This window comes from Rissa tridactyla, chromosome 4 (genome assembly GCF_028500815.1).
Source record: "Rissa tridactyla isolate bRisTri1 chromosome 4, bRisTri1.patW.cur.20221130, whole genome shotgun sequence".
Taxonomy (NCBI): domain Eukaryota; kingdom Metazoa; phylum Chordata; class Aves; order Charadriiformes; family Laridae; genus Rissa; species Rissa tridactyla.
The window spans coordinates 29,550,912-29,566,624 of record NC_071469.1 but is presented as its reverse complement, the minus strand read 5'-3'; the positions used below and the strand labels follow the sequence as shown (position 1 = coordinate 29,566,624).

Genomic DNA, 15,713 nt, shown 5'->3' with positions numbered 1-15,713 from the left:
AGCAGCACGCAGAGTCTCTCCTGGACATCTTCCAGCAGGCAAATGTGCTCCTCCTGGTCCCAGCAGCCAGGCTGGTGCCCAGTTCCCTGCTGTCGGATGGTGGCACCCCACAGCCTCGGGAAGAACGTGGGTCTACTGTTTGTCTGAAAGGGGAAAGAGCCTGCGCAGGGCGTGCAGGCCGGGGTCCTGCCGTGCAAGCAGCCCTTGCAGGCACTGGTGGCCTGTGCTCCGCAGGAAAGCTCGATCCCAGGAGGGCTGGGGCAGCGCTGACATGCGGGTGGCGGCTATACATGGCCCCCTTTGGAGAGATAAGCGATCAACGCTACCACCACCCCGACGTACACTCCTGTGCCGATGGTTATGGAGAGCGCGGCGAGGAAGAGAGCTCGGCGAGAAGCTGAACTGGCCAGGTGGAAATCTCCTTTGGAAACAGCCTTGCTGGTCTGGAAGGAGAAGAAACGCTCATTGCTCACAGCCGTACCAACCTGGCCTTTTAGCCTGCATCCAGTCATTTCACTAATGAGTCAGCCCCTCCTGTCCCCGGCCACTGTGTCCCGTGAAGGCTGGGGACAGACAGCAAGGTGTCTGTCAGTCCGGGACGGCTCGGCTCAGCAGTGCCGCCTACACACATTTCCCTGTGGATTTTGCCTCCGAGGGAAGCGTGGGCTTTGGCTGTTTGTCTGCAAGCCCCAGCCATCTGGGTGCTTGGCCAGAGCTGTGAGCGGGCGGCTGGCCCCTCGTAAGCCCCGGCAAATGGTGGGTGCACAGGGGCGATGGCTGCGTGGTACCAACTAGATACAAATATACCCTATATATACATATATATACATACATACATACATACATATATATATATATAAAACGAGTAGTGAGTGAAAGTGGTAGTTATAGCAAATGGAGCTAAATTTAAATTGCACCAAGTACACCATCACGTGGGGAGTACACTGTGCTACCCTGCACCATGTGGAAAAACGTGAAATCAGCCACTCCTCTGGGTCCTAACGAGTTAAAGCTTCCCCTGCCTGTCACCGCCTCTGTGCCAGGTACTCGTGTTATATACTTTTCCATTTCTGTTTCTATCATCTTGATTTAACTTCTTAATGCCTCCCCCCCATCTATTCTTGGTACAGTGGCATCTGTGCAAATGTAGAGTAAATCCCCTGGCTCTGCATGAATTATTCTGGGTCAACGGTGATGTAAGTGAGCCCGGGGTGTGGGCTAAGCCCTCAAGAAGGCAGCAGCTCCTCTGAGCCAGTGCAGCCCGAGGGCCACCACCCTCTCCAGCCTCTCCCAGCCTGGTGTTGGCTCACACAGCTCAGCCAATGCGTGTCAGAAACAAGTGTGATGGAGGAGCTGTGGGGTGATATGGAGACCAGGCTGCCTGTTGAGTCCAGTCTCCAGAGGAGCCTGACTCTGGGCCATGAGCTGCCTCGGAGTGGGTCATGGTGTAGGACCTCTGCATTACTGGAGAATGGGAAGGCAGGTGGGAAAATGCTATTTTCCTGAGCCTGGGTGGAGGGAGAGAACTTGGGCAAAGGGCAAAGGGGAGCCCCAGTTCCCTAAATAAGACCCAAAAAAGAAAAAGTCTGACCTCCAGTAACCCACACAAGAGCTGGAGGGCTTGCAACCCCACAGCAGTCATGGAGATATCCAGGAGCACCCTTTGTCTCAGCCCTCAGGGGTCTGGGCATGGCACAGAGATGAGCCCTAGAACCAGAAAGGTGCCTGGTCCCCTCCGAGGGCTGCTGTGGCTTGCGGGGTCTTTGCTCAGCACACACAGGCAAGCAAAGGAATCTCTTACCCCTTGGGAGAAGTAGAAGGCAGCAATGCCCAGGGGCCAGAAGCAGCACAGCATGGAGAAAAGGGCCAAGCCCAGGTGGTCCCGGGGGGGAAGCATCAGGAAATGATCCTCACTTTCGCTGTCGCTGGAGGAGTCACTCTGCAAAAACCAGGTGGATTCAGCACGTGCCCACCTCCCCATGCCGCCCCGCGCCTCAGCCCCTCTCCTCCCGGCTCCTGCTGTCTCCTGGCCCCATCATGTATTCTCACACGTTTCCCACCTGCAAATTCAAGGAGTTGAGTTGCAATAATATTTTAGCCTCCTCAGCTCCTCAGGTTTGATGAGGAAAAAATGTAGCTCAGCAAATTCAGGAGCAGAGTGCATCCTCGGCTCCCTGCCAGAGCAAATGCTGAGCTCGCTTGCTGGGGGTCTGGGATTTCCCTGGGAGATAGATAGTCTTAAACTGAAATATCTTGAGCTTTGGCAGAACTGGCTCTTTGTCTGCTTAAACAAACTTAAACAAAGTGCCTTATCCCCATTAGGGACTAGGAGATCGATATCCTGCTAAAGTAATTTAGCAAGTGAGGGAAAGCGGTTGAATTGGAGCCTCCATCACAGGGGCGACGTGTCCTGTCCCCTTAGCGAGCACATTGCTCAGAGCGGCTGTGGTCAGCCCTCCAGCCTTTGGGCACCGCTTGGCCATCCGTAAACCAGCCTGGAAGTGATGTATCCCAGTGGGGAAGGCACACAGAGGTGGGGACACCCTATACTGCCATCTGAAAAGACCCCACCACGGGCACTGAAAGCAGCAGAGCTGTGCTGGGTCATCAGACATCAGCTCCAGCAGGCTCCGGGGACCCACTCCCACCTCTCAAGGTGACATTCCCCAGCCTCTGCACCACCACTCAAGCTGTGGTGGGGCAGGGAGTGCAGCATGAAGCTGCTTTGCCAGCTCTCATTCTTCCTTTATGAGATTCATCCTGCCTTTATATTAAGCTTTCTCTCGGCTGCTGCCATCAGGCATGTGAATTTTGCTGTTACGCAAGGATTGCTATTCCCCCTTCACCTGGGTGCCACGGCGGCCACAGGCTGCCCTTCTCAAAGGGTTCCCACATCCCAAGGATCCTGCAGACAGGAGCCCACCTCCCCTTTTGCTCCCAGTGGGCATGCAGCCAGGCTGCCCTCAGGGAAGCTGAGGTCTGCGGTGAGGAAAAGGGAGCAGAAATGAAAAGGAGGAAGAAGAAATATTGGGTGCACAGGGAGGGGCTGGTGAGGCAGGAGATGGGATGGCCTGGGGGGAAGCTCTGGGGAAAGAAGGGAAAATAAATGACCAAGAATTTGGGCTGATAGCCAGAGTCACCAGAGGAGGAGTTTGGTGCCATCCCACCTGGCAAAGCTCACCTCGTACTCCTGGAGCTCCTCTTCCTCCACCTCGTAGGACACAGTTTGGATGCGGATGTCGCTCTCTACCAGGCAGGACCCTTGAGCCTCGTGCCCGTCGGGACCATCAGATGGAGCCTCTTTGCTTTCCGTAAAAGTGGTCTCGCAGCTTTCCATCTTGCTGTCCTTGGCCTTAAGAGCGGTCTCATCCTTCACGAGGATGAAATTGGGACCGTACAAGGCTTCAACAGCCAGCTGCAGGGAACTGGCATCCAGCAGCTGGTGAGTCCTGGCACCACCAGTGTTTTGGAAGATGTAGGAATACAGTTTCCCTTGGCAGCGATGACTGGGGTAGTCCTGGCTGTGATGCTGGTGGTAAGAATAGCTGCTGCGAAGGTGCCCGTTGGCCTTGGCCAAGAGTGGGTTTTGGAGCTCACGCACGCTCTCCATGCTGCCAGTGGTGGGGGGGAGTGATCCTGCGGGAGCAGAGAGAGTGGGAGGGAGGAGGCTGTTATTTCAGCAAGGCAAGGGAGCAGAAAAGCCTCTCGCCCGTGCAGAGCTAGTGTCAAGACAAGGCTAGTCGGAACAGAAAGACGTGGCAATGCTGGAGAAAACAAGAGCCCTCCCCGCCTCTCTACAGCTTGAATGCTATCTCGGCAAACTGAGCATCTCTTCATCTCTCCCCAGCTGGCAGTAAGATAAGGATGCAGCCCCACAACAAGATGATCTGATTCAGGCTGGATTAAGATGAGGATTTGCTGTATCTATAATGCATCTTGAGATGGCCACGTGCAGCCTGACAGGAAAGGACCTACTGCATCTTTTCTGCTGGTTCATACTGTGTGCTGTGACAAAGCTGAACAGACAGCACAGAAGCAGATAAGATGCTGACAGCCACTTGAGGGGCCTCCCTGTCTTCCCAAAACGGAGGGTTGCATGGTGAATTACAGCCCTCCAGGCATTACGGATGCACCTAACTGGCTTTCAGGTACCCAGGAGGTTTCCTAGGACTCTTTCAAGGCTGAGCAGGGGCTGGGGAGAGAGTGGCTAGGCACTGAGGGAAACCAGGAGGCTGCTGTGAGGACACGGAGGTGGCATTTAGGCTGGGGTGGGGAGTGTTGGATGCTCAGTCGGCTGTGCAAAGGAACAGAGGGATGCGGAGGTTAAAGGGGAGACACCACGGGGCTTGGTTCACATCGAAATTATGACAATTTAAGTAAACCACCCGTCACATCAGACCTCTGTTTAAACCGGCTCCACCCCTGGGTACAGCTGGCAGCCGCACAGCCCTGTCTCTGGGCCACCGGCTTCAGAAAATGCCGAGTCCAAATGGGATCCTCAGCTACAGATGTCAACATGGGTTTCTTCCTCAGGAAGATTCACCCTCCTCCCCCTTCCTCCATTTCAGAGCGCTGAAACCTTGTGCTGATTTTTTTTTTTTTTATTTTGCACAAAAATCTCTGAGCTGAAATATTTCAAACCCTTTTCTTTGGAGGAGCATTTGCTATTTTGGCTTCCCAACCCACCTTGGCACAAAGAAAACGCGTAGTGAAATATCAGCGTTCCCCAGGAGAGAGAAACAATTACTTTGTGCTCCTCGGTACCCAGGTCCCGTGTTTTACAGCTGCTCTCTAGCATGTTCCCGTCTCCTAGACCATGCCACCTTATTGCCTTGCGACCCCAAATGTTCCTTGTCCTCCTTAGAGACCTCTGTCACTGCCTCCTCTGCAGGATGCTGTGTAGCAGAGACACGCTTCCACCTGCTATAGGGTACCCCGAGGTGCACTAGGCTGTCTGATAGAAAGCACATCACCTCGGGTTTAAATCTGTCCTCAAGAAGAAAATATAAATAAAAATATTGGAGTGGAAGACTCCAGAGAGTGAAAAGCGCAAGTGGTCCTATCCCCTTGGCCAAACTCTTGCCATACCGCACAGGTTTGAGTGCCGTACCTGGTTTTAAATGACCCCGTCGATGGGCTTTGCTCTGGCAGTGGTCGTCACATTTTGCGAAGCTGCTCAGGAAAATGGAGCTGTTCAAAAGCACTCCCGCGCTGCTAAAACTCTGCACGTTTTGGTGAACGCTCTCCGCTTCCCCCTCCCCAAAACTATTCTCTGCTTTCTGCAGTCTCCCACCTTACTAATAAAGCCTGTAATGGCTGGTACAGCAGATGGCCGTTAAGTATTTTCAAAATATTTAAGCGAGATGCATATTTGTAGCACAGACGGTTTTATTTCCCGCACAGACCGCACAAAGCTTCATCCTGGTTTTCAGGCGAGGAAAGCAGGAACCTCTTCTTTGCTTACCTCAACATGCAAATTATATTTCCACCAAAATACCTTGCTTTTTCATGAAACAGTGAGGAGAGGCCGGTCACTGAGCGTCATTTGAGAGCAGCAGCCCCAGCAGGAGCAGAAGCCCAGCTCTAGCAAGAGAAAGTTGACCATTTTGGGAGGGCATCCATGCTTCATCTCAAGAAACCTTTCTGGCAGCAAGCTAGGGTCCGGAGGGATGGGATCTTGCTGGGAGCTGACGGAGGGAGCCGGTTCCAAATGTGCTGAGAAATGCCAGCAGCCAGGCTGCGGACAGGCTGCTGGATGACGGGCAGTGGGCCCTGCCTGCCGGGAGGTTGTCGTTCTGCCCACTTTGGGGTCAGCGGGTCAGAGGAGGGGGAGAGCTGTGCGGCAAAGCCATACGTTCACAGCAGCGAGCGGTGGGAAACACTCAGAGCATGGAGGGGGGAGAGTGGAAAAGAAGGGAAAGCAGCCAAGAGGAATTGGACACCTAGAAGACAACGTGGGAGGCAGCAGGTATCATGGGCCTGGGTGGGAAGAGTGCATCTGTGCAGCCGGACCGCTGCTGGACACGGACTCTGCTGACTTTGGGCATCCTGAAGGATGCTAAAGGGGCCGGCTGGTGGGAGATGTCTGGCTGTCCTGGGCTGGGAGGAAGAGGCGGGGAGGGCTTGCAGGTAACAAATATCCCCAGGGTGAACACACCTGGGAAGAGCAACGGTGTGGGTAGCGAAAGAAACAGCAGGAAAATATTGCTGAAGCATGGGGAAGTCTCTGCGAATGTGGGCTGGGCAGGGCTGAGGGCTTCTCCCCAGGGGAGCAGGGAGACCTCAAACTTCTCTGGTCCCTCAGATTGCCCTGGAGCCATCCCTAGAGCAGGGCCAGGACCTCGGAGGCTGCTGCACTGCACTAAGCGTGGACAGGGCAGGGCTACAGCTAGAAGCTTTTAGTCCATGCTAGTTTTGTTCCCTCTGGGATTATAGAAGATTTACTAAACTCTCTTTTCCTTGCTGCTTTCCACTCTCAGGAGTTGGGGAGGATGCTCTCCCTGGGAGCAGGATGGGGCAACGACAGGGCTGCAGGGACAAGGGGAAAAGCGCGGAAGGAGATCTCACTGCGTTTCTCATAAATAGGCAAAGTGACCACCAAGGGCAGTCCTAGCACCCAGTCCTGGCATTTGTCGGCAGTGGGGAGGGGACGCCGAGGGCCATCATCACACAGCATGCCTACAGCAGCGTGCTCAGCCCTGCCGGAAAGCAGCCAGCCTGGAACCTCCCTCTCTGAGAGCTGATGTGAGGAGTCCCAGTGCCGGAGGGGTTAGAGATGCTTCCCACTCCTTAGTCACCAAGATCACCGCATCGCATAGAGAAAGCACGCATGCTTGTGTGCGCCGAACAGTCTGGGTTTGCAGGTGGAGATGGGGGCCATCAAACCACTAGAGATGGTATTAGAGAGGGAATGGCAGGGAAGGCAAGGACCAGCCCTGCATGCACACATGCACGGAAGGACAGAGCCAAACCAGCCCCGCCGTCGTCCCCAAGCCCCATTTGGATTATCTGGATCCTACAGTGAATTTGGCCACACAGGGATTTAATAAAGTAAGCTTGGTAATAAAGTAAGCCTAGTAATAAAGTAAGCCTGGTAATAAAGTAAGCCTGGTAATAAAGTAAGCTTGGTAATAATCAGGCTTGGGGGAAGAGGAATGAAGCCAGCAGATGACAGCAAGGAAGCTGTAAAAGATAAAATTAGCAAAGGGTGGCCATTCTCTGTCCTCGTTACCAGCGTGACTGTATAGCGTGCATATCCATCAGCCCCGCGGGGCTAGCCTGGGCCGTACTGGCAGCAGGTGATGGTGGCGAGATGCTGTTAGGTGCACAGGGAGGATGCACACATACAACTTTACACGCACAACGTGAGTCCAGGAACAGGGCACACCTGGGAAAAGGCAGACTCCAGTGCCCTGATTGAGCTGGACTATTGCTGCAGCCCTACCGCCGAGACTAACGGCTGCTGGCTCCCTAATGAGCTGCTGCCCCGCACCGCACGGCTGCCAGTGGAGCAAGGCCCCCCACGCTCCCTAGGCCGGTTGCAGCGGTCCCCGGCAGAGTCGGAAAAGCACAATTGCGTTGCGTGTACTCCCAGCTTCTCAAGGCAAGTAGTGGATAAAAGGAGCCGAAGTAAGGCAAGAAAATAAAGAGGTAGCAAATTCAGCTTCGTGCTTCACAGATCTCACCTCCACACCACATCCCCTGGGGCAGTCCAGGTCCCCTCAGGACCATCCTGCGTGTTTTTCCCCCCACATGAGAGGTGCTCAGGTCGCTGGCCGCCCCCGCCGGCAGCAGCGCCGCCCTCAGAGGGACCCTCGGCACAGATGCCGGCTATGATAAGCCCAGTTAATGATGAATTAAGTAGCTGTTCCAGGAATCAATCATCATTTAATTGCCCTGTCAAGCAAACACTCTGCCTTGCTTCCTGGGCTCATTAGCAGGTTGCGATTGCGTTGCATGTCCCCAGACTCCCAAGTGAGAAGGTTAGCCCATCCTGGCCAAAGGTTTCCCTTTCAGGACAGCACTTGGGGAGGCTGGTGCTCTCGGGGAGCAGTGCCCCACTGTGCTGCTGCCTTGGCCGGTCCAAGGCATGAATGCCTGTTCCTGACCTGGCTGGTGGGAGGCAGCATCATGGCCAGGTACAGCTGCCATAGCCCCGCGACACGGGTGAGCCCACTCCTGATGGAGCAGGAAAGCATAGTTGTGGCTAGCACCCTTCCCAGAGCCCAGGCCCTCCTGGAAGCGCTCAGAAGGTGCCTTGGGGGCTTCTAGTCAGAGTCCCAAGACCTGCCAGGGCACAGTTCCTCTGCCTCTGGGCATCCAAGAGAAAACCAGCTCACAAGGGCTGCTGAGAAAGAAAGGCAGAGCATCGCAGGGAGGGAAGCTGGCATTCTGGAGAGGGCATATTAGGGATGAAGGAAGGGCTGTGAGGGCTCACAGACAATGCGTCTGGCAGGGGCAGACCAAGCCTTCTCTCTGCCATAGGGGCAACAGTGGTGAGGGAAATGGTGGGCAAGAGATGTGGCGCAGGGGAAGCAAAGTGACATCTGAGCCAGGCAGATAACTGGGCCCTGGCCACGAGGATGGAGAAGAAAGGGAATGTGGAGCTGCTGGAGGGGAAAGAGTTGGTGAGAACCAGGAAGGAAGGAAGAAGGTGACACACAGCCCATGGACATAGATTAGAGGGAGGATAGCTGAGGCGTTCATGATATAGAGCATCTAATTCACGACTTTGATGCATCCGGTTTGATAAAGCCAGAAAGGAGTGAATAAAGCGTTTGTTCTGATCTCCTGACAGGTGGAGAGCCAGTGCCTCAGCAATGGGCTCCCCGCCTCCAACAGAGAGTAGATTGCTCTGAGAATTGGGATGCAATGGGCTGCTTTTCAAGGTTCGCAAGTCAAATTGGGCAATTTCCAGGTGGAAATCAAGTCTTTATTCTCCCCGATAAAAATGTTTCTCTGCAGCAGTGTTTTGACCCAGCTGTGCTCAGAGCTAAGGCGTTGCTCCCTAATGGTAAGAAACCGCAAATCCATCCCCGGGGCTGGCAGGGAAGAGCCAGGCTGCTTCTGGAGGAGCTGTGCCGGGGGCTCTGCAGGGCTGCGGGCTACCCCACCGCCCTGTCCCCAGTCCCGATGCCAGCGAGACAGACGCGCTGCCCGTGAGCATCAACGGGGGAGCAGCGGGAGCCTCCAAACACTGGGAAGATGCGGTGGTAACACTCAACCTCAAACCGGCGGCGCCTGCAAACTAGCTGCGCCCTGCCGCCGTGGCACGGGGGCGGCGGGGCTGGCAAGGGCGCTGCTGGACCGCTGCCGCCGTGTTCGCCATCCCCCGGCCGGGCACCCCCAGGTTAGGTCGGGCACCCACCCCTGGCGGGACCCGGCACTTGGAGAGGTGGCCGCTAGATGTCCCAGGCACTCCACGCGGCGCAGGCTGCCGTTCCGGCCGCGGAACGCGGGGGGACCCGGCCGGTCCTGCCCGGCCTCCCCGGCTCCCGCCTCTCCCGGCTGAGCATCCCACAGCCCCGCGGGACCGCGACGGCGGCTGCAGACACAGCACGGGCCCATCGCCTGCGTGTCCAAGTCGTTGGGCACGGCTACGCCTCCCCAACACCCCACGGCCGGCGTTGGTCTCGCTGCTGTGACCCCCAGCGGCTGCCCAGGCTCGGAGCTCAGCGGCGTGGATGCGGCCACTGGACGTGACCCGCTGGGATGAACCCCTCATGGAAGGGAGAGGGGGAAAGGGCTCAGCGAGACGGCAAGGCGCGGGGGGGGGGAAGGAGGAAGCATGGAGGGTGATGGTAATAAAACACATGGTTGTGTGGGTGGCTAGGTGTATAATTAGCAGGTTTGGACTCTCTCGGCATCCTTTTTTTTAGCTGGAAACACAAACAAGTAAATAAGGTGGCTGTCAGGAGTTTCCGCAGGCTGCCCTGGGTGTGGGTCTCCTGGGCATATGGGATGGTGGAGGAGAGGGGGCAACACAGAGGGGGCTGCTCCTGGGGGCTGCCCCAGTGCTGGAGGGCAGTGGGGTGGCCATGGGGCAGCCAGCTGAGGTGGAGGAGAATGGGCAACCCGGCCAGCAGTGTTGTGCCAGGGAAGTAGGCCAGGATGGGATCAGGGATGAGGAAGCTCTGGAGGTGCCAACAGCCGCGCAGGGGCTGTCTCCTCAGCCCTGGAGCACTCCTGCTGGATTTGCACCCAAACAACCTTCAGCCCTGCAGCGCCCTCAACAGCAAGCCCTAGTTGAGGGGCTTTAAAGGGGCGCATGATGCTAACCAAAATTGACAGATAGCTTTCACTGGAGGCTTGTTCACATTCCTGTTTGGGGACCCAGCAGGGTCACTGGGAAGAGGAGGAGGTCATGGTGATGACTCCCACACGGGGAGGCTGCTGGGGCTGTCCCTCAGCATCTTCAGCCCTTTGAGGCATCAGCCAGTGAGATGAGCTTGGGATGCTGTCGGGCTCTGACTGCTCATTTCAGCCACAACTTGCAGCTCAGGGCAGGGGAGAGTCAATTCCCCTGTCTCCTGCAGCATCCAAATCACTGGCCTGCGCAAACATCAGCTCAGACTGGGAGGTTCAACCTCCTCTTCCTCAGCTCAGGACCACCCTAAGGCAATACCCCAAGGCTGCTGCACACAAAGCTGGCTGGACAGAGGGGTATTGGCACCCTACCCCCAGTGCAGAAAGCCATCTTAGAAACGTTCACTCCTGTAGAGCTACCTGGAGCAAAACTCACTGACCCCTGGGCTCTGGAAAGCCAGAATGTTTCCAGCACAGAGGCAGCTCCATCCCTCCCTGAGACCAGACTTCCTGCCTGGGGTGCCCATATGGACGCCAAGCTGTCAGGAGCATCTCACAGAGGTCCCCCAAGATGTGTTTACTACCAGGATATTTTCGCTGCCACTGGAAGATGCTCAGAAGCTCTTGCTTGCAGATTGCGATTTTGTTCATGGCTGATTTTCCTATGCTAATGGTTACAGTCCTCAATTTCACATCAGGTTTTCTCTATTGCTATTTATACCCAGTATTGAACTGAACACAGTGGGTATCCTAGATGGCTCCAAGCTCTTCTCCCTGCTTCCCCTATTTCAGCCATACCCTTTGCTCCAGTCTCATCATCTCCACTTCAAGGCTTTTCTCCTGCCCATGAGGTCCCACAGGCCATTGCCTCTTCACGGTTGGTGTTGCCCAAGGACCCTGCACCCCATCCTCCCCATGGATCACTCTGGGCTGCCTGGACCTGTGGCACAAGGCGAGCATCACTCATGGGGAGCAGCGATACCCTGCCCTGGAGCAGACCCGTGTCTTGTGCCCCCCTCTGAGACCAGCCCTGCGCCCCTCAGTCCTCCTGCCCAGCCTGCCCCAGGGCTGTGCCTGGGGTCCGCACCCTGGGGATGCTCTCCCTGCCATGGTCTGTCACCCAGCATGGAAATGATCTGGCAAATAGGACCCGAATTTCTTCCAGGTGAGAGACCCACACCAGCTGAGACCAAGACAGGGATGGGGACATAGCATGAGGTTGGCAGCCAGTGTCGGGAGGGACAGAGAGATGTCCTCCCCTTGGTGGCTGTGCCTTGCTGATAGAGCAGCTTAGCTGCAGCACCAAACTCCATCATTGCATCTCTCTGCAAATCCCCCTCCTATCAATCGGAGCTGGCAATGTAAAGTGGCTGTTAAGGACTGCTCATTTGTCTCTGTTTAAAACATATCCATACTCAAATGATTCATAACCACCCTGAAGGCTAGTGCATGCCGGCACCCTCCTTTCCCCGCCGTCCTGTTTATTTTATCCACTGTCTGCCTTCCTTCAGCTCAGGGCTATTTCCACTTTCCTTACCGTGGCCTGATTCTCCTGGGGATTCACAGGGCTCCTCTACAGTTCAGGTGTTTAATTCATTTGCCAATGATCTGTTCTCTCTTTATAAATGAACTTACGCTGTGTACACAACACCTTTCTAGCTTACTTTTCCAAACCCTAAGTTTCCCAACGCAGCCTGTATTTATCAGCAGTAAGCTGATCTCCTCTTCCAGCACGTAAGTGGATCGCTCTCTCCCCACTCTGGCCAGCATCCACAGCCTGAGACAAACTTCAAGGTGTTAAATTATTACCTGGGTCAACAGGTGCAATCCAAACCAAATGTTGACCCTCTCTTTAATATTTGTTATTGCCAAAGAAATCGAATCCTCAGGTGGAGGTGTGCCCTCTGTGTTTAAAGAGCGCAGTTCATGCTGGCGGGAGCTATAGGAGAGGTTTGTTCTGTCTTCAGCAACACAGCGAGAGGAAAGGCAGCAGCTACCCCTGGACTTCCCATGGCTCTTGTCTGTCCCATGGTCCCAGGGGGCCAGAAGCATGCAGAGGATGATGCTAAATTATCTTCCGTAAGGTATGCAAAGAGATGCTACAAAACCGTGTCACATTTTCTTTCCCATGGCCCTGTCAAGACCTGACTGTGCCTGGCTGAGTGGGACTTTGGGCTGCTCCTGCCTCTGCCATCTGGATGCTTTGCCTCTCTTCCTGGCCCGTTTCTCTTCCCTGCCCACATCACAGCTGGATTTAGACCAGCGCTTCCTGGGACTGAGCTCAGGCTGCTGCCTGCGCCCATCCGGTGTCGTAACATATCGCAGGAGGTGGCTCTGCTCTGGGTGAGCAGAGTGGTCCCACACGGGCTGAACAAGAACATCCCGCTCATGGCACTTCCCTCCCAGTGCGTCCCTGGGATGCATCCATCTCACCCTGTCCTCCCAGGCTTGGAGGCTGAGATGGTTTTCGGAGAAACCGCCTCCCAGCTCAGAAGCAGCACCAGCACGGCCACCACGCGCGGCGTTGCATCTCCGAGCTGCTGCACACGTGCCCCAAGCCAATTTTTCATGCCAACAGTTGAGTCTCCAGCCATAGAGCTTGGAGAGCAGTGCTGTGACCAGCTCTGCTTTTCAAAACATACCTGAAGGGTTTCACTCCAAAACAAAGCTGGGTTAAGTGATACACCTGAAAAACGCTGGGCATCAGCGGAGCCTCCCCTTCCAGGCTGAGCAAAGCATTTGGACTCTTTTGTTGCCTTTTCCACTTGACAGAGAAGCAGCAACAGAAAGACAATTTGAAGGAAATACATAATGTACTTTTTTTCCCCCTTTCTAATGCTGTGGCTTGGCCCTTCAGCTGGAAAAGTCAATCATTTGCCCATCTCTAATTCTACAGATAAATACTGGCTGAAGACCTTGCCTGAAATTACCCTCCGAAAGCAACACTAGAGCCATGTCCTGTGCACGGTGCCTGGCAGTCCCAGGCTCAGGTACAGGGCTTGGGAATATAGGCGGAAAAGAGTCAAAATCTGCCTGATTCAGGGGCTGTGCTTGCAAGGGAGGTGGAAAACAACTCCAAGCATGGATATTAAATGGGAAGGAGGGCGATGTAGTCTAGAAGAGGTAAGAGAGGCTTTGGGAAGGGGCATGGTGCATTAGTGTCTGGGGTCTAACGCTGATGGGGACGGGGTGGCAGATGGGGGCAGGGAAGGCAGAGCTTTGGGCTGCCCATCAAGGTCGAGGATGCTCCTGGGAAGCTGTGAGCACATCCCATCCCACGCAGAGTGGGCAGCTGAGGCATGAGGGCCCGAAGGGCCCATGCCCGTGCTAGGGGACCATTCTCTACAGCCCCCAGCCTGCTCTGCTGAAGGCTGCTGGGCCGGGCAGGACTGACACCTCTGGGGCTTGCTCCACTGAGCTTGTGGGTGGCAGAGCGGGATTTTAATGGGCAAATTTTTACGGAGTGCTTGGTCACCTCTCCACAAGTGATGGTGACGTCTGCAGGCTGGGCTGAGGGCAGGGAGGGGTTGGGTACCATGCAAAAGCATGGATTTGCTGTACAAATTCACCGTGCTGGAGCTGCAGCAAATTACTCATTCTTTAATAATGGTGTTTATTACCTGCCTCTGATGGTGGTTCAGGGAGCCGAAGTGAAGCGGATTCAGCTCCCCAAAGCTTTAGCTCTGCCAGCCATTTTCATGACACAAGAAACTTTTGCTGGAGAAATGCAGTCACTACATTTTGGCTTGGGTAATTCCTTCTCCTGACAGCCTACAAAGTAACCAGCTATTATCCCCCAGAGACCAAGGCTTTTTTTTCCTTGTGTGTTGCAGGCAGGCTCAGACCCCATTCCTGTGGTTATCCCTGGTATTTACATAGCGCTACCTTCCTCCTGGGAAAGAGGTTTCTACTGGTGGCAGATCCTGAGCTTATGAAAAGGGAATTTATATTTTCCAGAAGCAAAGCAGGCGGCCCAGTAAAATGGGTTTGGGGAGAGCAGCACGGCTTTTATGGAACCTGCAGCAGCTTCGGAGAAGGAATTATAAACAGGGCAGAGATGGAAAGCGCTTCCCTTCAAAACTCCTGAATGTGCGACTCTTCCCCCAGCCACAAGCTGGTCTGCAGGGCTATAGGGAGATGGTGCTGCTCAGGCGAGTCATTTCCTTGGCACAATTTATGGTACTGGCAGCAGCCCTCTCGACAGAGGTCCCTGGACCATTCCCCTGTCCGGGTGCATCCCAGGGTGGCCAGCGGCAGGGTGGCTCCTGCCGGCTGCTGAAGCTCTTCAGCAGAAGGAAAGCAATCCCCAAACTTCAGCCAGCAGCCGAGCTGCCTCCCGGGGAGAGAGCCCCAATGGCTGTCTGGGTCCAAGGTGCCATTGCAGTTGGTCTGACATATCCGGCCTCCAAAACTTTTGCTGAAACCCTTACATTTCCCCCACCCCAGAGCCTCCAATCGGGTAATTTAGTCCTGGTTTCTCCAGGTTGCAGCTTCTCAGCTTTACAGCCCCCGACACATTTGCTGACCAACCCCCGCCCCCGGGCCAACCCGGAGCTTGGCGCCGGGCTGGCTTTCCCCGGCGACCCGCTTGCCGCCCCACGGGAACAGCCTGGGGACGAGCAGTCGGGCCCCCCCCCACCCCTCGCTCCCCCCCCAGGAAAGCCACCCGCCCGCCTGCGAGCGGGGATGCGCCCACCCGAGAGCGGTGCGCGGGTCCTTACCTGCGTGTCGGGGAAGGGCTCAGCCGCCAAGTTGGAGCGGCGGCGGCGGCAGAAGTGGAGCGGGCATGACGGCGGGCGGGCTGCCGGGGGCGTGTGGGGGTGTCGCGGCCTGTCACACACACACACACACACCCCCCCACACCCCGCGGTGTGCGTCCGGCGGCCCTGCGGCGGGGCCCGGCGGTGGGCTGGCGGTAGCGGCGGGGGGCGGCGCGGCGGAGCTCCAGCCGGTGCCGGGGTGTGCGGCAGCGGCGTGCGGGGCTGTGCGGCAGCGGCGAAGCCCTCTAGCTGCAGCAGAACCGTACTTCACGTTCGTGCCCAGGGACCCCGCGCTCGCTGGCTGGTGTCCCCCGGCTCCCCGGGCTGGGCAATGAGAGCTGCGCGCCGCCACCGCTCCTCTTCCGCCGCGTCCGCCCGCCGCGATTTCTCCTGCTGCTGGTTTAAGATAACGCGGCAGAAACTCTCTCCTCTCTCTTCTGCTGGCTGCCTTTCCCAGGGCACAGCCCTTCCCACTCCCCCAGCAAGGGAAAGACCCGGTGCCAGCGAGCAGAGTTTAAAGGAAAAGGATAAACGAGATTTCTTGCTGTCGGTGCTGAGGGCGGCTGCGTCCCAGGGGCAGGCAGCTCGTTCGCTGGCTCAAGCCAGGTATTTTTCTGCCCTGCTCCATAAGGACCCGGGTGGGATGTT

At 56.0% G+C, this 15,713-nt stretch overlaps 1 protein-coding gene across 1 annotated transcript; it reads right to left on the bottom strand.

Moving 5' to 3' along the window:
- Positions 1–284: 284 nt before the first annotated feature.
- Positions 285–15,133, bottom strand: SYNDIG1L (synapse differentiation inducing 1 like). The gene is made up of 4 exons (XM_054200550.1): positions 15,027–15,133; positions 3,182–3,636; positions 1,802–1,939; positions 285–443 (listed from the first exon to the last, which is right to left on the bottom strand). Exons 2-4 carry the CDS (start codon positions 3,608–3,610, stop codon positions 285–287), a joined length of 726 nt encoding a protein of 241 aa, XP_054056525.1. The 5' UTR covers positions 3,611–3,636; positions 15,027–15,133.
- Positions 15,134–15,713: the final 580 nt, after the last annotated feature.